Below are 24,763 nucleotides of genomic sequence, written 5' to 3' on the forward strand. Positions count from 1 at the left end.
TTCCCCAGGGACAGCCAATCCAGTGACATCACAGAGGGTCACTTCACCTGGCAACAGCCAATCCTTTCCCCAGGGACAGCCAATTCAGTGACATCACCGAGGGCCACTTCACCTGGCAACAGACAACCCTTTCCCCAGGGACAGCCAATCCAGTGACATCACAGAGGGTCACTTCACCTGGCAACAGCCAATCCTTTCCCCAGGGACAGCCAATCCAGTGACATCACAGAGGGTCACTTCACCTGGCAACAGCCAATCCTTTCCCCAGGGACAGTCAATCCAGTGACATCAAAGAGGACCACTTCACCTGGCAACAGCCAATCCTTTCCCCAGGGACAGCCAATTCAGTGACATCACAGAGGGTCACTTCACCTGGCAACAGCCAATACTTTCTCCAGGGACAGCCAATCCAGTGACATCACAGAGGGCCACTTCACCTGGCAACAGACAACCGTTTCCCCAGGGACAGCCAAACCAGTGACATCACAGAGGGCCACTTCACCTGGCAACAGCCAATCCTTTCCCCAGGGACAGCCAATCCAGTGACATCACAGAGGGTCACTTCACCTGGCAACAGCCAATCCTTTCCCCAGGGACAGCCAATCCAGTGACATCACAGAGGGTCACTTCACCTGGCAACAGCCAATCCTTTCCCCAGGGACAGCCAATTCAGTGACATCACCGAGGGCCACTTCACCTGGCAACAGACAACCCTTTCCCCAGGGACAGCCAATCCAGTGACATCACAGAGGGTCACTTCACCTGGCAACAGCCAATCCTTTCCCCAGGGACAGCCAATCCAGTGACATCACAGAGGGTCACTTCACCTGGCAACAGCCAATCCTTTCCCCAGGGACAGTCAATCCAGTGACATCAAAGAGGACCACTTCACCTGGCAACAGCCAATCCTTTCCCCAGGGACAGCCAATTCAGTGACATCACAGAGGGTCACTTCACCTGGCAACAGCCAATACTTTCTCCAGGGACAGCCAATCCAGTGACATCACAGAGGGCCACTTCACCTGGCAACAGACAACCGTTTCCCCAGGGACAGCCAAACCAGTGACATCACAGAGGGCCACTTCACCTGGCAACAGCCAATCCTTTCCCCAGGGACAGCCAATCCAGTGATATCACAGAGGACTACTTCACCTAGCAACAGCCAATCCTTTCCCCAGGGACAGCCAAATTAGTGACATCACCGAGGGCCACTTCACCTAGCAACAGCTTTGCCATTGTATAAAAAGAGATATGACCAGATTGAGCCCTAAAGACCACGAGAAACTGTCCCACAGCATTCATTCCACTATTTCCAGCTTTCCTCTTCTATCCTTTTGGAAGAAGCAATGGGAGAAAAACACAAGGGGTTTGTGGGAAGGGGAAGGTGATGTTGATGCTCCCTGGAATTAATTGAATCAAACAGGTTGGGGCCGCCATGAAAAAGGCCACATCTGATATTGCTCCCTGTTTTGTTTTCTGGCGTCAGCCCTTTCCTTAATGAGTTTTTCAAGTGAAGACGCTTTCTCCCTCAGCATTTCCATGCGCAGCGTTATACATGAAGATGGAGAGATATCCTCCGCGTGTATATAGGTTCCCTCAGGGAGTGGAGCGACACTTCTCGCTGTCAGGTTCATTGAGGTTGCAGAGGAGATGTCTAAGATCCAGACCAAACCCATCGATGGAAAACATCTAGCCCTGAAGAACCCAAATAAAGGTAAGACGTCCAGCTGTCTCCATTCAGGACATTTATTATCATTTAGGGATCCCTCCTTGACTTAATTTGATCCGCAAACTCAAGGCGGTGCCTATGTCTGGATCCAAGGAGTCTCCAGTCCTGGTTCCTACTTCTTTTTTCATCTTCATTCTGAAGATGACAGCTTTCCAGATATGGTTAATTTACTTATTGCTTAATATAGGGTTTGCTTCCAAAACATTATTATAGTAGAGCCTCGCTTATCCGACCTTTGCTTATCCGACACTCTTTTCTGACGGCCCCCATTTTCCTCCAGCATTTCACCCTCAAATAAAGAAGCGCTCCCCAACTCTCTCTCCATTCCCAATAAGTGAAAAAGGATGGGGAGAAGGGAGGACATGAGGAAAAGAGGCAGGACCGGAAGCGGAAGCATCCTCCTTCCTTCCCTTTGTGATTTCCACGCTCCTCTTCCGCATCCGGGCATTTCCTGCTGGACCCCTCTAGCCCCGAGGCGTTGCCTTGCCTTAACTCTTTGCCTTATACTAATTTATACAATGCTTTTGATTGTTGTTGTCTATTCATTCGGTCGCTTCCGACTCTTCGTGACCTCATGGGCCAGCCCACGCCATAGCTCCCTGTTGGTCGTCACCACTTTCAGCTCCTTCAAGGTCAAACCAGTCACCTCAAGGATGCCATCCATCCATTTTGCGCTTGGTCAGCCCCTCTTCCTTTTTCCTTCAATTTTCCCCAGCATCTTTCTCTTCTCTAAGCTTTCCTGTCTCCTCTTCCACATCTGGGAACTTCCTACTAGACCCTTCTAGCCCCGAGGCGTTGCCTTGCCTTAACTCTTTGCCTTATACTAATTTATACAATGCTTTTGATTGTTGTTGTTTATTCGTTCAGTCGCTTCCGACTCTTCGTGACCTCATGGGCCAGCCCACGCCAGAGCTCCCTGTCAGCCGTCACCACCCCCAGCTCCTTCAAGGTCAAGCCAGTCACTTCAAGGAGACCATCCACCCACCTTGCCCTTGGTTGGCCCCTCTTCCTTTTTCCTTCCATTTCCCCCAGCATAATTGTCTTCTCTAAGCTTTCCTGTCTTCTCATGATGTCCCCAAAGTACTTCATATTTGGCTCTAATATCCTTCCCTCCAATGAGCAGTCGGGTTTTAATTCCTGGAGTATGAACTGGTTGGATCTGTTTGCGCTCCAAGGCACTCTCATAACTTTCCTCCAACACAACAGTTCAAAAGCATCTATCTTCCTTCTCTCAGCCTTCCCTATGGTCCAGCTCTCTCTAGCAAAGGATCGCTTTGGAGTTTGAGCACCTCAATGATGCCACGAGTGAAACCATGAAGAGACACCCAAGACGGGATGGTCGTGGCAGAGAGGTCAGACCAAGCGCGATCCCTGGGGAAGGCAATGGCAACCCACCCCAGTATTCTTGTCAAGAAAACTAAATGGACCAGTACAACCAGAGACATGTCGGTATGCCATCGGAAGATGGGACTCCCAGGTCGGAAGATGGTCAAAATGCTACTGGGGAGGAGCAGAGGATAAGTTCAACTAGCCCCAGATGTGATGACGCAGCTAGCTCAAAGCCAATGCTTTTGATACGAAATAACAACAACAACAACAACAACAATCTTGTCAGCTGCAAATGGCCACCTTACTGGGATCTGCATCATTTGCTGATACATCACACAGTCCTAGACACTCAGAAAGTGCCTGAGGTGTGATCCAATACAACAGCCAGCAGAGTGTCTGCTGTAGACTCATCTTGTGGTGTTTCAAATAATATTAATAATAATAATGATCATAATAATAACAACTTTTTGAGTCCCTATTGTTAGTATTCTACGTGTCTAGCGCCACATTAGATGGGTAACACGTCAAATCAGATGGGAGATTCCGTATTATCCGACATTTTCATTTATCCGACATTTAGCTGGCCTGTTTATGATGGATAAGTGAGACTATAGTAGAATCATAGAATCATAGAGTTGGAAGAGACCTTGTGGGCCACCCAGTCCAACCCCCTGCCAAGAAGCAGGAATATTGCATTCAAAGCACCCCTGACAGATGGCCTTCCAGCCTCTGTTTAAAAGCTTCCAAAGAAGGTGTCTCCACCACACTCCGGGGCAGAGAGTTCCACTGCTGAACAGCTCTCACAGTCAGGAAGTTCTTCCTAATGTTCAGATGGAATCTCCTGTCTTAGTATCTACTTAATATAATAGATAGTTGGTATCGGCTGGAGTTTGGTCTCCCTCCAAGAACATTATGATAGATTCCCAGACTATGACAGAAGATAAATTCAGCCAGGATTTTATATGGTTTCATTTATCCAAATGTGTCCTCTCTAGACATATTCTACGTCCTCCATTATGACCCTTATAATCCAGGTGCTCCTTTGATCCAGGTATTTTCTTGTGATGTGAATAAACCAGATCTTGATCTTTCATTTCTCCCCAAATGTACAGGGAGGTATGGCCCAAGCCATGGACCCAGCTATGCTACACCATTGGAGGCCATGAGAGGTAAGCAAGGCTGATATTTTCTACCCAGAATCAGGTTCCACCTCCTCATATCCAACAAAATACATCCTTGCCTTTAAGATCGTCATACTAGGCTTTGTTTCCACAGCCCCCAAAGAAAAACTGATGTATGTAGTGTGCGTTTTAACCGAAACCGATACCCGGCAACCTGACTATTTGGCCACAGTGGACGTGGACCCAGATTCGCCACATTATTGCGAGGTAAATCTTATTCCATAGCCAATATACTTGACATTGCTTTTTCCCTTCTCCAGTTCTGAGAAGGCCTACTTCACAATGTCTGCATGGCACAAATATTTTAGATGTGCATTTAATTTTAATTTCAGTTTTAACTTAAGTGTATTCTACTGTTTGTAGTCCAAAGGCAGTGAATAGTTGCAACAAGAGCGACTGGTCTCGCAAAACCCTCTTATAGTGCTAAGGCATATTAAATATGGTTTTCTGTGGGCAAGCAGATGGTGACTGCTGGGTGGCATATGTTCTGTATCAGGAACTAGATCTGATGTGGTCTATCCAATGCAATTTTCTCAAATCACACCCCAAATAACCAAACCAAATCTAAAGTTGTCCAAAAACTGATTCGTAACCATTTTGGTACTTATGTTGGAGAGTGGTCCCTGGTCAAAGGGGTCCCTGGTCAAAGGGGTCCCTGGCCAAAGGAGTTCCTGGTCCAAGGGGTCCCTGGTCCAAGGGATCCCTGGTCAAAGCGGTCCCTGGGCAAAGCAGTCCCTGATCAAAGCAGTACCTGATCAGAGGGGTTCCTAGTCAAAGCGGTCCCTGGTCAGAGGTGTCCCTGGTCAAAGGGGTCCCTGCTCAAAACAGTCCCTGATCAAAGTGGTCCTTGGTCAAAGCGGTCCCTGGGCAAAGTGGTCCCTGGTCAAAGTGGTCCCTGGTCAAAGTGGTCCCTGATCAAAGCGGTCCCTGATCAGAGGGGTTCCTAGTCAAAGCGGTCCCTGGTCAGAGGTGTCCCTGGTCAAAGAGGTCCTGGCCAAAGTGGTCCCTGGTCAAAGCAGTCCCTGGTCAAAGTGGTCCCTGGTCAAAGCGGTCCCTGGGCAAAGTGGTCCCTGCTCAAAGCAGTCCCTGGTCAAAGGGGCCCCTGGGCAAATGGTTCCTGGGCAAAGCAGTCCCTGATCAAAGTGGTCCCTGATCAGAGGGGTTCCTAGTCAAGGCGGTCCCTGGTCAGAGGTGTCTCTGGTCAAAGGGGTCCCTGGTAAAAGTGGTGCCTGGTCAAAGTGGTCCCTGGTCAAAGCGGTTCCTGGTAAAAGAGGTCCCTGGTCAAAGTGGCCCCTAGTCAAAGCGGTCCATAGTCAAAAAAAGGTTGGGAACCACTGAGTTAACTTGTTGCAGGGTTTTCTTGGCTGAGAGAGTGTGACCTTCCACCTGGCATCCAGGGTTTGAACCCACGTTCCCAGAGTCCCAAAATCACGATCCCAACTGGAACACTTTGTTTAGAAGGCCCTTTTTAGGGCACTCTGAAACTTTCTCAATTCTATCAAGTGTCCAGATATTAAGACTAATGAAACAAGACCCTCTCCGCCTCAAAGGAATATAATGCAGATTAGATAGAAAGATCCAGGTACAAAATAACTGGAGTACTTTCTTTTTGGCTGAGTTTCATCTATGTGCTTAATTGCTCTGGGAAAGATCAGAAGTGGCTTCTTTCATAGGATGGGCATCACCACAAAGCACCTGTATTTCCCAAATAAATACAGCCAAAATTGACACCTAAATCACATGGACGGCACCACCCAAGAGTTAGGAGGAGCAACCAGGTGGGGTGGAAGCTTGTGATGATCTCAAAGCTCAGGGCTGTGGCCGTTGGGATGGTGTGAGGGCATTTCGTCCACTTCTGGACCAAGATATGACGGAGTCCTACCTGGCTGCTCTTCTCTCCCTTCGAAGCCAGTGCAGACACAGATGGCATGGACAAAAGCATGTCATCCTGGCTGCTCTTCTCTCCCTCTAAGGCCAGGGCAGTGACAGTTGGGAGGGAACAAATCATCTTTCATGCCTGTTCATATGTTACGTGGGTTGGATTTTGCAGCTTGTGTTCAGTCCTTTGGTAACGTTTCCCATATTCTTTCCAAAGCTATGTCCTTTCTATCTTCCCGACAGGTCATCCACCGTCTGCACATGCCTTACCTGGATGACGAACTCCATCACTCAGGCTGGAACGCCCCCGTCAGCACTTTTGGGGACTTTGGCATTGAGCGCAATTGTCTCGTCCTCCCAGGCCTGATCTCTGGCCGTGTTCATGTGGTGGACACGGGCTCCGACCTGTGCGCTCCCCGCTTGTGCAAAGTATGTCATGAATTTGCAGAGGGAAAAAGTCAGGATGCATCACACTGTGGAATATATGCAGTTCTACACCACTTTGGGTGTTATAGCTAAATGCTATGGAGTCCTGGGACCTGTGGCACTGGCACATTTGTGCACAGAAGGCATAAACTTTGCAAAACTGCATTCCATAGCATTCAGCGAAGGCAATCAAAATGGTATCAGACTGCATTAAGGCTATAATATAGAAGGTGGACTCTAGATCTTAAGCCAGTGGACCCTAGAAGGTGGACCCTAGATCTTAAGCCAGTGTTTCTCAACCTGGGGGTCGGGACCCCCTGGGAGAGTAACATGGGGGATTTCAGAGGGGTCACCAAAGACCACCAGAAAGGGGCTCTTTGATTGTAAATCCCAGCAACTACAACTCCCTAATGTCAAGGTCTATTTTCCCAAACTCCACCAGTGTTCACATTTGGGCATATAGAGCATTCATGCCAAGTTTGGTCCAGATCCAATATTATCCACAACAAGTCTGGTTCAGATCTATTATTGTTTGAGTCCACAGTGCTCTCTATTTATTATTTATTTATTTATTTACAGATTTTCTCTTCCGCCCTTCTCCTCACCCCGCAGGGGACTCAGGGCGGATTACAGTGTACACATATATGGCAAACATTCAATGCCAATTTTTGACATACAAACATATACAGACATACACAGAGGCTATTTAACTTTTTTCTGGCCGCCAGGGGAGCTGTCGCTTTTATCGTCCATCTGCGACGCTGATGAAGCACTTCCGCATTCCCCGCATGCTTCCCTGCTGGAATGCTTTGCTGGAGTCTTCTTTATGGCCTCATAAATCCATTAATTTAGCCTCCCCACACTTTTAAGGTGGTACCTAATTTTCCTACTTGACAGATGCAACTGTCTTTCGGGTTGCAAAGGTCGACAACAGGCTACACACAATTGGTTGGAAACCCACTCCAACCTGGCTGGCTTCGAACTCATGACCTTTTGGTCAGAGTGATCTTAATGCAGCTGACACTCCCAGCTGTGCCTACAACTCCCAAACTCAAGGTCAATGCACACCAAGCCCTTCCAGTATTTTCTGTTGGTTATGGGAGTTCTGTGTCCCAAGTTTGGTTCAATTCTATCGTTGGTGGAGCTCAGAATGCTCTTTGATTATAAGTGAACTATAAATCCCAGTGACTACAACTCCCAAATGACAAAATCAATCTCTTCCCCACCAAATGTGGGTGTATCGGGTATTAGTGCCAAATATGGTCCAGTGAATTAAAATCCATCCTGCATATTAGTTATTTAGATTACGATTGATAGCAGTACCAAACTGTCAGTTCTGAAGTAGCAATGAAAAAAATGTTATGGTTGGGGGGTGACCACAACATGAGGAACTGGATTAAGGGGTCGTGGCATTAGGCAGGTTGAGAACCACTGTCTGAAGCAAAAGGGCCTTGCATAAGACGGAATGACAACATGATCTGTTTTCTCTCTCTCTTGACACCTTGACAGGTCATCGAACCCAAGGAGATCATCAGGAAAACCAACTTGGGTTACTTGAGCAGCTCGCATTGCTTATGCAATGGGGAGGTTCTGATCAGCGCCCTTGGAGATGCATTGGGCAACGGAAAAGGTACTGCAGGCATAGATGCCCATTTGGAAATACAATTTGCCTTCTGCAACAGGGGAAAATCACACAAACGAACCCTAAACCTGCCAGTATTCTAATAGGTAACCTGCCTTGAATCCCAATCATTGGCGTGAAAGCAGGATAGAAATCATAACATTGCTCTTTGCAAATGCATTGCCTTCTGACCCCAGCGGTTTCTGGTTTTGTTTTTGTTTTTTGGTCCCAGGTGGAATTCTTTCTCTGGACTCGGAAACCTGGGAAGTGAAAGGGAACTGGGAGTGTACGGAAGATGGCTACGCCAGGATGTTTGACTTCTGGTACCAGCCACGGCACAATGTCCTGGTCACCTCCGATTTGGGAGATCCCAAGTTCTTTGTCAATGGGTTCAACCTGGACAATCTGAGAAAAGGTGAGAACATCCATATGAGAGACATCTAGGAGTTCTAGTAGACCACAATCTCAACATGACCCAATAGTGTGATGTGGCAGCTGAGGATAGTGAGTAGACCGAGTAGACCACAAGTTGAGCCATCCAATACTTCATTCATGCCAATGTGATGCTAGACTCCATCAACAATCATGGGAGTGCATAGTCCTTCTTGATCCTGCTTCTGTCAGATCTCATTCGGAATAATCCTGGTTCATGTTCGTCCACAGACCACTATGGCCGTCACCTCAACATCTGGGACTTGAGCACCCACCGCCTCCTCCAGACGATCGACGTGGGTGAAGATTCAGCCCCGCTGGAGATCCGCTTCTTGCACAACCCCAACTCGACCCATGGTTACGTGGCTTGCCCTCTAGAGAGCTCCATCCACCATTTCTTCAAGACAGAGGTGAATAGGTCAATTGCTTGTAGGGAGCTAGGGTGGATAAATTGTTAGGTGCTTGGAAAGCTGGGTTCACATTACGATATAGCAATGTTTCTCAGCCTGGGGGTTGGGACCCCTAGGGGGTTGTGAGGGGGTGTCAGAGGAGTCGCCAAAGACCATAAAAAACACAATTTTTCTGTTGGTCATGGGGGTTCCGTGTTGGAAGTTTGGCCCAATTCTATCATTGGTGGGTTTCACAGTGCTCTTTGATTGTAGGTGAACTATAAATCCCAGCAACTACAACTCCCAAATGTCAAGGTCTATTTTCCACAAATTTCACCAGTGTTCACATTTGGGCACATTGAGTACTCTTGCCAACTTTGGACCAGATCCATCATTGTTTGAGTCCATAGTACTCTCTAGATGTAGGTGAACTACAACTCCCAAACCCAAGATCCCACCAAACCCTTCCAGTATTTTCTGTTGGTCATAGGGGTTCTGTGTACCAACTTTGGTTCAATTCCATCGTTGGTGGGGTTCAGAATGCTCTCTGATTGTAGGTGAACAATAAGTCCCAGCAACTACAACTCCCAAATGTCTGATTTCCCTAAAAAAAAACAAAAACAAAAAACCAACTCCACTGGTGTTTACATTTGGGCATACTGAGTATCCGTGCCAGGTTTGGTCCAGATCCATCATAATTTGAGTCCACAGTGCTCTCCGGATGTAGGTGAACTACAACTCCAAAACTCAAGGTCAATGCCCACCAAACCCTTCCAGTATTTTCTGTTAGTAGTGGGAGTTCTGTGTACCAACTCTGGTTCAATTCCATCATTGGTGGAGTTGAGAACATTCTTTGATGTTAGGTGAACTATAAATCCCACCAACTACAACCCCCAAATGTCAAGGTCTATTTTCCCCCAAACTCCACCAGTGTTCACATTTGGGCATATTGAGTATTCCTACCAAGGGCTACATGGGACTATTTCTCCACCTCAGATTGGTAAAGCACAAGGTTTATTGTAGGTGAACTATAAATCTCAGCAGCTACAACTCCCAAATGACAAAACCACCCCCCCCCCCATAACCCCACCAGTATTCAAATCTGGGCGTATCGGGTATTTGTGCCAAATTTGGTCCAGTGAATGAAAATACAACCTGCATATCAGATATTTACATTACCATCCATAACAATAGCAAAATTACAGTTATGAAGTCAAAACGAAAATGATGTTATGGTTGGTGATCACCACAACATGAAGAACTGTATTAAGGAGTTGCGGCATTAGGAAGGTTGAGAACCACTGCGATATGAGAACCTACTCTCTCTCAGCCTTGGGGGAAGCCAAAGGCAAACTACCTCACCAGTCCACTTGATTTTCCACGTAGGACGGATGTTGGGCGGCTGAGAAAGTCATCCAAGTCCCAAACAAGAGAGTATCAGGATGGCTCTACCCCGAAATACCAGGTTAGTATCAAGAAAACAGCAAATTGTTACTGTAGTTCAATAATTGTAATTAGATATGGAGCCGTTAATTGTAACTGTAGCAGGGTTTTGACCTGGATGGCCCTTGGGGTCTCCAGTGACTTGATGATCTTGCTCCTCCTCCAGGATTTCTATTCGCTGTTGTCATCTCCATGGATGACCACTTCCTCTACTGTAGCAACTGGTTGCATGGTGATGTCCGCCAATACGATATCACAGACCCACACTGTCCCAAACTGGTTGGACAGGTAAGCTTGTAACCTTCCCTATGAGATGTTTCCAGGTGATGGATCCCATCACCTCTGGCTGCTGGTTGGGGATGATGGAAATGGTGTCCCAGTCCAGGGACTACAATTTCTTGAACATCATAATTTTTCCTGCTCGACTGACCACGTTTTTTGGGGATCTTTAGGTGTTTCTTGGGGGCTGCATTGTGAAAGCGGGTCCTGTAACTGTCCTTGAGGATCCAGAGCTGGATTGCCAACCCGATCCCTTTGTGCTCCAGGTAAGGTCTGAAAACGATGACGAACTAGGCAGATAATTCAGAGACAGGTCAAGATGCAAAGAAATCCGACGTTCCAATTCTCAACTGAGAGAGAACTGGCCTTTCTCTATTTTGTACTCCCAGTAACCTTATTGACATGTTTCCTAATCCTGGGGCTATTTTTTCCCCACTCTCTTTAGGGCAAGAAGGTCCAAGGAGGCCCTCAAAAGCTTCAGCTGAGCTTGGACGGCCGCCGTCTCTACGTCACCAACTCTCTTTTCACGCCTTGGGACAAGCAGTTTTATCCCAAGTTGGTCAAGTAAGTGTGGCCTTGGGGGAGTCACACCCTCTCCAACTCAGAGGAAAGTCTCTTGTGTAGACACCCAGCCTGGAAAGCCTCATGATCAGGCGTCCATGTGTTTACACAACCTTGACTTTCCCCCACATTATGCTTTTTCCAGGGAAGGCTCAGCAATGATCCGGGTGGACGTGGACACTGAGAAGGGTGGCCTTCGTGTGAACCCGGAATTCCTGGTAGATTTCGGGCATGAACCGTGTGGTCCAGCTCGGGCGAAAGAGATGCGCTATCCTGGTGGGGACTGCACCTCCGACATCTGGGAGTAGCACATATCCATTCCAAGACGTCTTCATATCAGCAGGAGAATCAATTAAGAATACTTTTTTTGTCCAATGCTTGGTGTTGTGAATCCTTGTTGAAGATGTCAACATGAGACATACAAGTCTTGTAGTAGCGTATATCCACATTTTTCTTTGGGTGTCTTTGGAACTGCATCCTGCCTACTTCCTTCCTTCTCCAGCTCGGAAAGAGCCAACTCACAATGTCTTAATGGCAAACTCCTTTTTCCCTCTTCATTTTCCGCTCCCTTCTTCCTCCTTTCCTTCTCTTCTTTTTCTTTTTCGTCCTTCTTATCAACAGCTTGGTGTGCAAGGCCTTTTATAAGAAGTGTCTCTGTAGAGATACCTGGTTCTGATCAAGAATATTATAAATAGGCCGATCCTGTTAACAAATAAAGTTGTTTGAACGATCATAAGACTTTTCTTTGTAACGAACTGTTAGGTGGCTGGGAGACCTAACACTTGTTGTTCTCAGTTGGATGAATAGAATAAAAATAATCCATGCTCACATGCTTCAAGAGAAATGGAATATAGTCTCATATCACCAATTTGTGGTTCTTGTCCGAAGCGTGGGCATTCGAGGGAATGAACCAATCTCCCCAAAGAGCTTCACCACCTTGGGTTGCTTGTTCAAAGTGATGCAACCAAAATATCATAAATACATTCATTGCTGATCAAGGCCACTAATAAACAGTAGAGACAAGAATAGTCTTGCCTAGATAGTCTTGCCACCTTGAGTCTCCTTTGGTATGGAAAAATCAGGGTATAAACACATACAATCATGATCATGTTTATATGCTAATAACAACAACAGAAACACATATATATATTGTAAAAATGCAACCAGCAGATTTTAGACGCATAGTTCTCTCTGAAAGTGGGGGCCTGTCCCTAGATGTGGGAACCCCAGCCACATACATACATATATACAGATTTCAAATATAGATGTATCGATAGATGAATACCCTTCTATATGTCCCTGAAACATGGACTGTCTACAGACGTCACACTCAACTCCTGGAATGATTCCATCAGTGCTGCTCTGTTGGGAGACCAAGGTGCTTGTTTATAAAGCCATTGTTCTCCCAACCCTGTGATATATCTGCAAAACGTGGACTGTCTACAGACGTCACACTCAACTCCTGGAATGATTCCATCAGTGTTGCTACCGAAAAATCCTGCAAATCTCTTGGGAAGGGAGGCGGGGAAATGGCAGCATTCTGGAAGAAGACCACCAGCAACAATGAAGCAATGCTCTGTGGGGAGACCAAGGTGCTTGTTTATAAAGCAATTGTTCTCCCAATCCTGCAATACGTCTGCGAAACGTGGACCGTCTACAGACATCACACTCAACTCCTGGAATGATTCCATCAGTGTTGCTTCCGAAAAATCCTGCAAATCTCCTGGGAAGGGAGGCGGGGAAATGGCAGCATTCTGGAAGAAGACTACCGGCATTGAAGCAATGCTCTGTGGGGAGACCAAGGTGCTTGTTTATAAAGCCATTGTTCTCCCAATCCTGCGAAATGTCTGCGAAACGTGGACTGTCTACAGACATCACACTCAACTCCTGGAACGATTCCAACAGTGTTGCTTCCGAAATATCCTGCAAATCTCTTGGGAAGTGAGGCGGGAAATGGCAGCATTCTGGAAGAAGACCACCAGTATTGAAGCAATGCTCTGTGGGGAAACCAAGGTGCTTGTTTATAAAGCCATTGTTCTTCCAATCCTGCGATACGTCTGCGAAACGTGGACTATCTACGGACGTCACACTCAACTCCTGGAATGATTCCATCAGTGTTGCTTCCGAAAAATCCTGCAAATCTCTTGGGAAGATGGGAGACAAATGTGCTGGGAGAAGCAAAGACCACCAGTACTGAAGCAACGCTTCTATGCCATCAACTCAGCTAGATTGAATACCACGTTGTCTGAAAGTCTGATCACCATCCCTCAAAGCAATTACTCTATCCCCGACTGAAGAATGGGAAATGCCATGTTGGTGGACAGGAAAAGAGATTGAAAGATGGGCTTAAAACCAATCTTAAAAATTGTGCCTTAGACACCGAGAGAGAAGTGGGAAGGCCTGGTCCTTGAGCGCTCTAACTGGAAGTCAGCTGTGACTAGCAGTGCTGATTATTTGATCACTCCCAACTGCCTCTGCCCTGGCCTTACAGAGAGAGAACAGCCAAGATGACATGTTTTTGTCCATGCCATCTGTGTCTGTGCTGGCTTTGAAGGGAGAGAAGAGCAGCCAGGCAGGACTCCATCATGCCTAGGCCCAGAAGTGGATGAGATGCCCTTCACCATCTCAACTGCCACTGCCCTGGTCTTGGGGGGACCATCTTCCATCTAGAAACCGATGTTCTCACTGTGGGAGAACATGAGGATCAAGAATAAGTCTCCACAGCCACCTACGGACCCACCATCAAGACACTATACCTGGAGGACTATCATCATCAAGCTTTGAGGGTTCATAGAACGTGAGGTGAAATCTGAATAGGGGCAGAGAAGAAAAACAAACTCCTCAGGGGTGTTAACCCTTCCCTGTGCTATCCAAAGGTATGAAAAGAGGCTGAAATTTGTAAATTTTTCTGCTTTGCTCTCTTCTATCTCCTTGGAAAAAGCAATGGGAGAAAAACTCAAGGAGTTTATCAGAAAGGGGAGGTGATGTTTACACTCTCTGAAATTAATTGAATGTGGTTGGAGCCACAACGAAAAAGGCCATATCTGAAATTGCTCCCTTTTGTTTGCTCCTGGAGTCAGCTGTTTCCTTAATGAGTTCTTCCTGGGAAACACTTTCTTCCTCAGCATTTCGATGAATTGCACCTAAAGATGGAGAGATATCCTCTACATGTATATAAGTTCCTTTCAGGAGTGGAGAGATACGTCTCACTGTCAGAAACATTGAGGTTGCAAAGAAGATGTCTAAGATCCACACCAAAGCTTTGGATGGAAAACATCCAGCCCACAAGAACCCAAATAAAGGTAAGACATCCGGATGTCTCCATTCGGGGCATTTATTGTGATTTAGGGATTCATCCCTGACTTTATTACATCCTCAAACTCAAGACGGTGTCTATGTCCGGATCCAAAGAGCCTCCAGTTTTGGATCCTGCTTCATTTTTTATTTTCACTGTTAGATTATTGCTTTTCCTATATGGTTCGTTCACGTACTGCTTAATACAAGGTTTGCTTCCAGGTTCTTCAAAACATTATTATGTACTTACTACTTAATGCAGTAGATCGTTGGTATTGGCTAGAATTTGGATGTCCCCAAGAAGAGCACTGTGACAGGTTCCCAGACTATCTAGCATAAGAGAAATATACCGGGAAGTTTGGCACAAATATAAGAATTTGGGCAAAATCTCTAAATTTTTAACCTTGTCGATATACCCAAAATTTATTTCCCGTGTGTTAATTGGTTGGGTTATATTTTTCTATAGATGGTTAAAGTTAATTGGTATTACGTTATTGAGATTTGTTTAGATATCTACACCCAGGTATTTTATCTTCTTTCTCCCTAACTTCACTCCCATAATATTTTGAACCTTCTCGAGTTCTTTCCATGATAGACTCTCATATAGTAACTCTGATTTTCCAAAATTAAGTTTTTCCAAAGTCCTTAACTATTTTAACTCTTGATTGTAATGATTCCTCCGTCTTCCCTAAGATTATCATAGCATCATCTGCAAATAGATCGACCCTAATTTCTTCCTTGCTAACCTTATATCAGTGATTCTCAACGTTCCTAACCCCTCAATCATCATCATCATCATCATCATCATCATCATCATCATCTTTATTTATACCCCGAAACCATCTTCCCAATGGGGACTCGGTGTCGTGAACCAGCAGCCTTAAAGGAGCCAAACACAAGTAAAAGGTCCAAACAAAGTTTATTAAATAACAAAAATAGCTTAGAAACACTTGAATTCAGTAAGTCTAGCAATAAAACAAAGTCTGTAGCAACTGCTAAGCAAATAGCGCAACTTGGAGAATAATCTGGATTATGCAGAGATATAATCCAGTACAACAAAAACTTTAAGCAAACTGCTTGAAAATAACAGAGTTCACAGAGCACAATGTAGCAAGGTAGGAGCAAGCAAAAACGAAGTCAAAAAACAGTCCAGAGTCCAAACATGTCCAAAAGTTGTAGTAGAAGTCCAAAACGCGATGTCGTCATCCAAAAACAATCCGAAGTCAGCAGGAAGGTAGAAGTCAGCACTTACAGGATTCCAGTCGGTAGTAACACTGAAGAACAATGATCTGCAGTCCCAGGACCCAAAGCCCGAATACAACACCTTGCCTACTGCAAAGTTCCAATAGTTTGATACTTTACTTTTATCCTATAACTCCTCATCAGAGGTGGAGCTGGACTCCACTCTGTCTTCATCACTCTCAGGAGCCTTTGCTTCCACAGCTGCTCGCCACCGCCCGTCCCTCCAACTTTTCCAGCGTCTATCAAGACTTAGATCACCCCATGTATTTCCAGGTTACCAGTCTCCTGAAAACCCTTCAAACTCCTCACTTGATGTGGGTTGAGTACATATGTCCCTGATCTCTTGTACACAGGTCCAATCTAACCCATCCTCTTCTCCGTCATCACTCCCAGCCCCATCACTCCCCGTGAATCCCATGAAGTCTTCCTCCTCAGTTGGAGCATTAAGTATTTCTTGGATCCTCTTCCTTTCTCTCTCCTCATCTGACTCTTGATCCCGAGTAACCCACTTCAAACCTCTACATTCCTCTCCTTCCTCCTCCATTTCAGAATCAGCGAACCCTTCGAATGACTCAGTATCAGTAGGTGTCATGAATATTTCCCTAATTCGCTTCCTTTGCTGCTCTTGATCCAACACCCGAGCAGCCCTCTTTGCCCTTCTACTACTCGTTGTAGCTTGCTCAGCACACTCTACTACAACACTCGTGGTGGCTTACATGAGGCCAAGCCCAACAACGCAATACAATTAATGAAGTCAAAACACAAACAACAACATGATAAATTACATAAAACATAAGAATATAGCAAACAATATAAGATTACAATAAAATCATTCATAACACAATAGCAGTGAGTGGGCCACATGTACAGAATAAAATACTAAAGCTAAAAACAGTTCCTCATGTTGTGGTGACCCCCAACCATAACATTATTTTCGTTGCTACTTCATGACTGTAATTACACTACTGTTATGAATTGTAAATATCTGATATGCAGGGTGTATTTTCATTCACTGGACCAAATTTGGCACAAATACCAAATACGTCCACATTTGAATACTGGTGGGGTTGATTTTGTCATTTGGGAGTTGCAGTTGCTGGGATTTATAGTTCACCTACAGTCAAAGAGCATTCTGAACTCCACCAGCAATGGAATTGAACCAAACTTAGCACACAGAACTCCCATGACCGAAAGAAAATACTGGAAGGGTTTGGTGGGCATTGACCTTGAGTTTTAGAGTTGTAGTTCACATACATCCAGAGAGCACTGTGGACTCAAGCAATGATGGATCTGGACCAAACTTGGCACAGATACTCAGTATGCCCAAATGTGAACACTGGTGGAGGGGTTTTTTTAAGGGAAAACAGACCTTGACATTTGGGAGTTATAGTTGCTGAGATTTATAGTTCACCTACAATCAAAGAGCATTCTGAACCCCACCAACAATAGAATTGGGCCAACCATCCCACACAAAACCCCCATGACTTGAAGGGACTCGCTGGTGTGAGCCTCCCTCCAGCCTCACACGCTCTTCCTCACTGGCATGTGCACACGATGAGCACGCCTGCTCTTCCCTCCCCATTTGAAGTCTCAGAAATAGCCCTCCCCTTGGCTGAGAGGCTGGCCAATCACAGTGGAGGAGGGCTTTTGGTGGGAGGACTCACCATCTGTTTCCAAAATGGAAGAGAAGGACAAGCGAAGAGATCTTCAGCCTTCTCTGCCAAAAGGCTTCCTAAGAACATCAGACATATATGTTTTCTGATGGTCTTTGGTGACCCCTCTGAAACTCCCTCATGATACCCAGCTTGAGCAAGGCTGCACTAGAGAATGAATCCACTTTAAACCTGGTTTATGCCTCCTCCAGAATCCTGGGTTTGTCGTTTAGTGAGGCTGTCAAAGGCTCCTCCCTAAATGACAAATCCCAGAATTCTGTAGGAGGCAGCAACTGGATTTAAAGTGGATTCATTCTCGAATGTGATGAAGCTATTTGGTAAACACTTCCCTGCTTCAATGTGATGAAGTGGTTAATCTTTCATTTCTCCCAAATGTATAGGGAGGTATGCGCCATGCCATGGATACGGTTACGCTTCGCCACTGGATGCCATGAAAGGTAAGGCGGGCTGATATTTTCTACCCAGAATCAGGTTCCACCTCCTCATATCCAACAAAGTACATCCTTTTCCTTAAGATCCTGATACTAGGCTTTATTTCCGCAGGCCCCAGAGAAAAGCTGATGTATGTAGTGTGTTCTTTAAACGGAACTGAGCCCCGGCAACCTGACTACTTGGCCACAGTGGACGTGGATCCGGAATCGCCATGTTACAGCCAGGTAAATCTTATTCCATAGCCTATATGCTGGCAATGCTTTTTCCCTTCTCCAGCTCTGAGAAGGCCTATCTCACAATGTCTCCATGGCAAGAATCTGATAACAATCCTCGGGCAGGAGAATCTTTCCCATATTATTTTCAATGCTATATCCTCCCCGATTTCCCACCAGGTCATCCACCGTCTGCGCATGCCTTACCTGGGTGACGAACTCCAGCGCTCGGGCTGGAACGCCCCCGTCAGCACCTTTGGGGACACTGGCGTTGAGCGTAACTGCCTTGTCCTCCCATGCGTGGGCTCCGGCCGTGTTTATGTGGTGGACACGGGATCCGATTTGTGCGCTCCCAGCTTGTGCAAAGTAAGTCACATATTGACAGGGGAAAAGTCAGGTTACCTCTACACTGTGGAATGTATGCAGTTTTATGCCACTTTATGTGTTATAGCTAAATGCTGTGGAGTCCTGGGAGTTGTCTTTTGCTAACACTTGTGCACAGAAGGTATAAACCTTGCAAATCTGGATTCCAGAGAATTCCACTAAGGCAGTGTTTCACAACCTTCCTAATGCTGCAACCTCTTCTTGAGTTCTTCCCATGATAGACTCTTATATAGTATCTCCGATTTTCCGAAAATAAGCTTTTTCAAAGTCCTTAACTATTTTAACTATGGATTGTAATGACTCCTCCGCCTCCTCTAAGATTATCATAGCATCATCCGCAAAAAGACTGAACCTAATTTCTTCCTTGCTCTCCTTATAGCAGTGTTTCTCAACCTTCCTAATGTCGCGATACCTTAATCCAGTTCCTCATGTTGTGGTGACCACCCAACCATAACATTATTTTCATTGCCACTAATTAACTGTCATTTTGTTACTGTTATGAATAATCATGTAAATATCTGATATGTAGGGTGTATTTCCATTCACTGGACCAAATTTGGCACAAATACCCAATATGTCCAAATTTGAATACTGGTGGAGTTGGGGGGGATTGGTTTTGCCATTTGGGAGTTGTAGTTGCTGGGATTTACAGTTCACCAACAATCAAAGAGCATTCCGAATTCCACCAACGATGGAATTGAAACAAACTTGCCACACAGAACTCCCACAACCAGCAAAAAATACTGGAAGGATTTGGTGGGCACTGAAATTGAGTGTTAGAGTTGTAGTTCACCTACATCTACATCTACTGTGGATTCAAACAATGAGAGATCTGGACCAAACTTGGCATGAATACTCAATTTGCCCTAATGTGAATCCTGGTGGAGTTTGGGGGAAACAGGCCTTGATATTAGAAAGTTGTAGTAGTTGGAATTTGTCATTCACCTACAATCAAAGAGCATTATGGATCTGGACCACACAAATACTCAATATGCCCAAATATGAACACTGATGGGGTTTGGGGAAAATAAAAATGTTTGGGAGTTGTAGTTGCTGGGACTTATAGTTCACTTACAATCAAACAGCATTATGAACCCCACCAACGATAGAATTAGGCCAAACTTGCCACCCAGAACCCCCCTGCCTTGAAGGAACTCACTAGTATGAGACTCCCTCCAGCCTCGCATGCTCTCCCTCGACCGCACATGTGCACCACAATGCCATTCAGTGACTTGGGGTCCCATAAACAGTCCTCCCATTGGCTGAGAGACTGGCCAATCACAGCGGTGGAGGGTTTTGGTGGAAGGATTCGCCTTCTGTTTCCAAAAAGGAGGAGAAGATCAGTTAGCGAGATCGTCAGCCTTCTCTGCTAAGACCATCAGAGACATGTATTGTCTGATGGTCTTTGGCGAGCTCTCTGAAATCCCTAGCGACTCCCACAAGGGTCCCGATCCCCAGGTTTATAAACGCTGAGCTAAGGCAATCAAAATGGTATCAGACTATATTATTGCTATAAGATGTACCCAAGATCTTAAGGGAAAGGGCTTTACATAGGACAGAATGGCAAAATGATCTGTTTTCCCTCTCTCTGACCCTTTGGCAGATCATCGAACCCCGGGAAATCATCAAGAAAACTAAGTTGGGTTTCTTGAACAGCTCGCATTGCTTAAGCAACGGGGAGGTTATGATCAGCGCCATTGGAGACACGTTCGGCAATGGAAGAGGTACTGTAGGCATAGATGCCCATTTGGGGATACAGTTAGCCCTCCACAATAGGGGGAAACCACTAGGCTTGGGCGGTTTCGTTCATTAATTTCGTAATTCGTTATTAATTCGTATTTAAATTAGCTTACGATCCGATATTGAGCCATGCAGGAATAGTGTGAGGAGTAATTAAGAATCGAAACAATTTTTCCAATTTTCGTAATTATTTCATAATTATTTTCGTGATATAATAATATATAATATATAATAATATAATATAATAATATATAATATAATATAATATAATATAATAATATATAATATAATATAATATAATATAATAATATGTAATACAATAATATTATAATAATATAATATAATATATAATAATATAATATAATATAGTTGTTGTTTGTTTTATCACACCAACAGTCAACAACAGAGGGAGAGGGAAGCTTCAGAAGTTCCCCCTGTCCCATTTGGAGGTTTTTTTAGCATATTGCGCAATCGCGTTCGCCATTAACAAATCAATTCGAAATTTTGGAAATTTTGGAAATTTCGAAATTTTTTAAAGAAAAAATTCGGAATTCTTTAAAAAAACAAAACGCAAATTTTTCCGTTGTTACCCAAGCCTAGAAACCACACAAAGGAGCCCTAAAACCGACAGTATTCTAATAGGTAACTGCCTTGAATCCTAATCATTGGGATGAAAGAAGAATAAAGGTAAAGGTTTCCCCTGACATGAAGTCTAGTCGTGTCCAACTCTGGGGGGGGGGGGGGGGGTGTTGTTTATCTCCATTTTTAAGCTGAAGAGTCGGAGTTGTCTGTAGACACCTCCAAAGTCATGTGGCCAGCATGACTGCATGGAGCACTGTTACCTTCCTGCAGAAGTTGTACCTACTGATCAACTCACATCTGCATGTTTTCAAACTGCTAGGTTGGCACAAGCTGGGGCTAACAGCGGGAGCTCACCCAGCTCCCCAGATTCGAACTGCTAACCTTTCAATCAGCAAGTTCAGCAGGTCAGCGCTTTAACCTGCTGCCCCAAAGATGGGATAGAAATCATAATATTGCTCCTTGCAAGTACATTGCCTTCTGATCCCAATGGTTCCTGTTTGTTTTGTTCCCAGGTGGATTTCTCCTTCTGGATCCGGAAACTTGGGAAGTGAAAGGGACCTGGGAGTGTCCAGAAGATGCACCCGTCGGATTGTTTGACTTTTGGTACCAACCGCGGCACAATGTCCTGATCAGCTCCGAAGTGGGAGATCCCAAATTCATTGTCAATGGGTTCAACACAGACAATCTGAGAAAAGGTGAGAATGCCCATATGAAAGGTATCTAGGAGTCCTAGTAGACCACAAACTGAACATGTGCCAAGAGTTTGATGCGGCAGCGCAAACAGCCAATGTGATTCCAGACCCCATCAACAGGAGGATAGTGTCAAAATCAAGGGAGTAATAACCCTTGCTCCTGTTGGAATAACCCTAGTTCCTGGTCATCCACAGGGCGCTATGGCTGTCACCTCAACGTCTGGGACTTTACCACCCACCGACTCCTTCAGTCAATCGATGTGGGTGAAGATTCGGGCCCGCTGGAGATCCGCTTCTTGCACAATCCCAACTCGACCCACGGTTATGTGGTCTGCCCTCTGGAGAGCTCCATCCACCATTTCTTCAAGACAGAGGTGAAAAGGGTTAAGGTTGGCCATGAGGCAAGTCAATTGCTTCTGGAGAGCTAGGGTGGCTTAATGGTTAGATGCCTGGAAACTTGGGTTCAGATCCCTATTACAATATGGGAACCTACTCTCTCTCTCTGTCTTGGAAGAAGCCAAAGGCAAACTCCAAGAAAACATGGAGAGGCCATATTCTTTCTGGCTACCATACCGGTCAATTTGATTTTCCATGTAGGACGGATGCTGGGTGGCTGAGAAAGTGATCCAAGTCCCGAACAAGAAAGTATCAGGATGGCTCTACCCCGAAATGCCAGGTTAGAAACAAGAAAACAGTAGATTGGTATTGTGGTGTAATAATTGTAAGTACCTATGTAGTAATTAAATGTAACTGCAAAAGGGTTTTGAACGGGATGGTCCTTGGTCTCCAGTGACTCGATGATCTTGCTCCTCCTTCAGGGTTTCTTTTCGCTATGCTCATCTCCCTGGATGACCGATTCCTCTACTGCAGCAACTGGGTGCATGGTGATGTCCGCCAGTATGATATCACAGACCCGCACTTTCCCAAACTTGTCGGACAGGTAAGCCTGCAGCCTTCCCTAATCAGATGTTTCCAAGTCATGGATCCCATCACCTCTGGCTGCTGGTTGATGGGGATGATGGAATCGGTGTCCCAGTCCAGGGACTCCAATTTCTTGAACGTTGTTATTTTTCCACGTCTCTTTGGGATCTTTAGGTGTTTCTTGGGGGCTCCATTGTGAAAGCGGGTCCTGTAACTGTCCTTGAGGATCCAGAGCTGGATTGCCAACCTGATCCCTTTGTGATCCAGGTAAGGTCTGAAAACGATGACGAACTAGGCAGATAATTCAGAGACAGGTCAAGATGCAAAGAAACCTGACGTTCCAATTCTCAACTGAGAGAGAACTGGCCTTTCTCTATTTTGTACTCCCAGTAACCTTATTGACATGTTTCCTAATCCCGAGGCTATTTCTTTCCCGCTCTCTTTAGGGCAAGAAGGTCGAAGGAGGCCCTCAAAAGCTTCAGCTGAGCCTGGACGGCCGCCGTCTCTACGTCACCAACTCTCTTTACACGCCTTGGGACAAGCAGTTTTATCCCAAGTTGATCAAGTAAGTGTGGCCTTGGGGGAGTCACACTCTTTCCAACTCAAAGGAAGCCCTCTTGTGTAGACATCCAGCCTGGAAAACCTCATGATCAGGCATCCACGTGTCTCCACAACCTTGACTTTCCCCCACATTATGCCTTTCCAGGGAAGGCTCTGCAATGGTCCAGTTGGACGTGGACACAAAGAAGGGCGGCCTTCGTGTGAACCCGGAATTCCTGGTGGATTTCGGGCATGAACCGTACGGTCCGGCACGGGCGAAAGACATGCGCTACCCTGGTGGGGATTGCACCTCCGACATCTGGGAGTAGAGCGCATCCATTCCAAGTCGTCTTCATAGCGGAAGGAGAATCAATTAAGAATTGGGATTCGTCCAATATTTTTTTGTCCAATGCTTGGTGTTATGACTCCTTGTTGTAAATGTCAACATGAGACATACAACTGTTGTACTAGCGTATATCCACATTTTTCTCTGGGTGTCATTGCAACTGCATCCTGCCTGCTTCCTGCCTTCTCCAGCTCGAAAAGGGCCCATGGCAACCTCCTTTTTCCCTCTTCATTTTCTGCTCACTTCCTCCTCTTTTCCTTCTCATCTTTTTCTCTTTTTTACCTTCTTATCAAGAGCTTGGTGTGCAAGGCCTTTTATATGGAGGGTCTCTCTAGAGCAGTGGTTCTCAACCTGTGGGTCCCCAGGTGTTTTGACCTACAACTCCCAGAAATCCCAGCCAGTTTACCAGCTGTTAGGACTTCTGGGAGTTGAAGGCCAAAAACATCTGGGGACCCCAGGTTGAGAACCACTGCTCTAGAGATACCCGGTTCTGACAAAGAATATTATAAATAGGCCAATCCTGTTAACAAATAAAGTTGTTTGAAAGATCATAAGACTTTTCTTGGAAACGAACAGTTAGATGGCTGGGAGACCTAACACTTGTTGTTCTCAGTTGGATGAATAGAAGAAAAATAGTCCATGTTCACATGCTTCTAAGGGAAGTGGGTATCGTCTCATATCACCGAGGTATTTGTCTGAAGCATCAACGAATGGGCGTCCCGGGGAATGGACAACAACAACAACAACAACAACAACAACAACAAACTTTATTTATATACCGCTCTATCTCTCCAAAGGGACTCAGAGCAGTTCCCAAGTAACATAATCAATGCATACAAAGAAAACAGTAAATACATAAAAATTAACAGGACAATATAAGCATCAAAAACCACAATGGCACATATATTTAAAAGAAGAAAGGGACCTGGGTAATTGGTAGAAAAAGATATGGCCAATTTCAACAGTATGCGGGGCAGAGCTGGAACTAGTCATTCTCAAAGGTTTGTTTAAATCACCAGGTCTTTAGGCTCTTACGAAAGGAGGGGAGGGATGGGGTAAAACATCAAAACATCTGGGCGTCCCCTGGGCAACGTCCTTGCAGACAGCCAATACTCTCACACCAGAAGCGACTTGCAGTTTCTCAAGTCATTCCTGACACGACAAAAAAACACAACCCCCCCCAAAAAACACAAAAACTGGTGGTCAGCTGTGACCAGCAGTGCTGATTATTTGATCTCTCCCAACTGCCTCTGCCCTGGCCTTAGAGGGAGAGAAGAGCAACTGGGCAGGGCTGCATCATGCCTAGGCCCAGAAGTGTATGCAATGCCTTTGCACCATCCCAGCTGACACTGCCCTGGTCTTGGAGGGACCGCCTTCCGCCTAGAAACCGATGTTCTCACTGCAGGAGAACATGCGGATCAAGAATGGGGCTCCACA

At 45.6% G+C, this 24,763-nt stretch overlaps 2 protein-coding genes across 3 annotated transcripts; both read left to right on the forward strand.

The window, feature by feature from the left end:
• The first annotated feature begins 1,606 nt into the window (after positions 1 to 1,606).
• LOC132764198 (methanethiol oxidase-like) lies at positions 1,607 to 11,576 on the forward strand. Its single transcript, XM_060758082.2, has 12 exons — positions 1,607 to 1,714; positions 4,171 to 4,227; positions 4,334 to 4,446; positions 6,361 to 6,546; positions 8,053 to 8,173; positions 8,397 to 8,579; positions 8,828 to 9,006; positions 10,372 to 10,450; positions 10,595 to 10,716; positions 10,881 to 10,973; positions 11,153 to 11,271; positions 11,414 to 11,576. The coding sequence occupies exons 1-12, from the start codon at positions 1,651 to 1,653 to the stop codon at positions 11,574 to 11,576; spliced, it is 1,479 nt and encodes a 492-aa protein (XP_060614065.2). The 5' UTR covers positions 1,607 to 1,650.
• Positions 11,577 to 17,877: 6,301 nt separating this feature from the next.
• LOC132764472 (methanethiol oxidase-like) lies at positions 17,878 to 23,421 on the forward strand. Of its 2 annotated transcripts, XM_060758502.2 has the most exons (11): positions 17,878 to 17,914; positions 18,021 to 18,133; positions 18,302 to 18,487; positions 20,109 to 20,229; positions 21,340 to 21,522; positions 21,715 to 21,893; positions 22,117 to 22,195; positions 22,338 to 22,459; positions 22,615 to 22,707; positions 22,887 to 23,005; positions 23,147 to 23,421. In XM_060758502.2, the coding sequence occupies exons 1-11, from the start codon at positions 17,908 to 17,910 to the stop codon at positions 23,307 to 23,309; spliced, it is 1,365 nt and encodes a 454-aa protein (XP_060614485.2). In that variant the 5' UTR covers positions 17,878 to 17,907; the 3' UTR covers positions 23,310 to 23,421. The 2 variants fall into 2 exon arrangements, with proteins under 2 accessions (XP_060614485.2, XP_067328433.1); XM_067472332.1 differs by lacking the exon at positions 18,302 to 18,487 and having other exon boundaries at positions 17,890 to 17,914.
• The last annotated feature ends 1,342 nt before the right edge of the window (positions 23,422 to 24,763 follow it).

The sequence above is a fragment of the Anolis sagrei genome, chromosome 12, assembly GCF_037176765.1.
Source record: "Anolis sagrei isolate rAnoSag1 chromosome 12, rAnoSag1.mat, whole genome shotgun sequence".
NCBI lineage: Eukaryota > Metazoa > Chordata > Lepidosauria > Squamata > Dactyloidae > Anolis > Anolis sagrei.

Excerpts from the sequence above, each read along its gene's own strand:
- LOC132764472 (XM_060758502.2), top strand. Across the intron at positions 18,488-20,108 it reads GCGCTCCCAGCTTGTGCAAA|ATCATCGAACCCCGGGAAAT; the intron begins GTAAGTCACATA and ends ACCCTTTGGCAG. Across the intron at positions 21,523-21,714 it reads CACAGACAATCTGAGAAAAG|GGCGCTATGGCTGTCACCTC; the intron begins GTGAGAATGCCC and ends GGTCATCCACAG.
- LOC132764198 (XM_060758082.2), top strand. The coding sequence starts at position 1,651 with ATGTCTAAGATCCAGACCAAACCCATCGATGGAAAACATCTAGCCCTG. Across the intron at positions 4,228-4,333 it reads ACCATTGGAGGCCATGAGAG|CCCCCAAAGAAAAACTGATG; the intron begins GTAAGCAAGGCT and ends TTGTTTCCACAG. Across the intron at positions 10,974-11,152 it reads CCGATCCCTTTGTGCTCCAG|GGCAAGAAGGTCCAAGGAGG; the intron begins GTAAGGTCTGAA and ends CACTCTCTTTAG.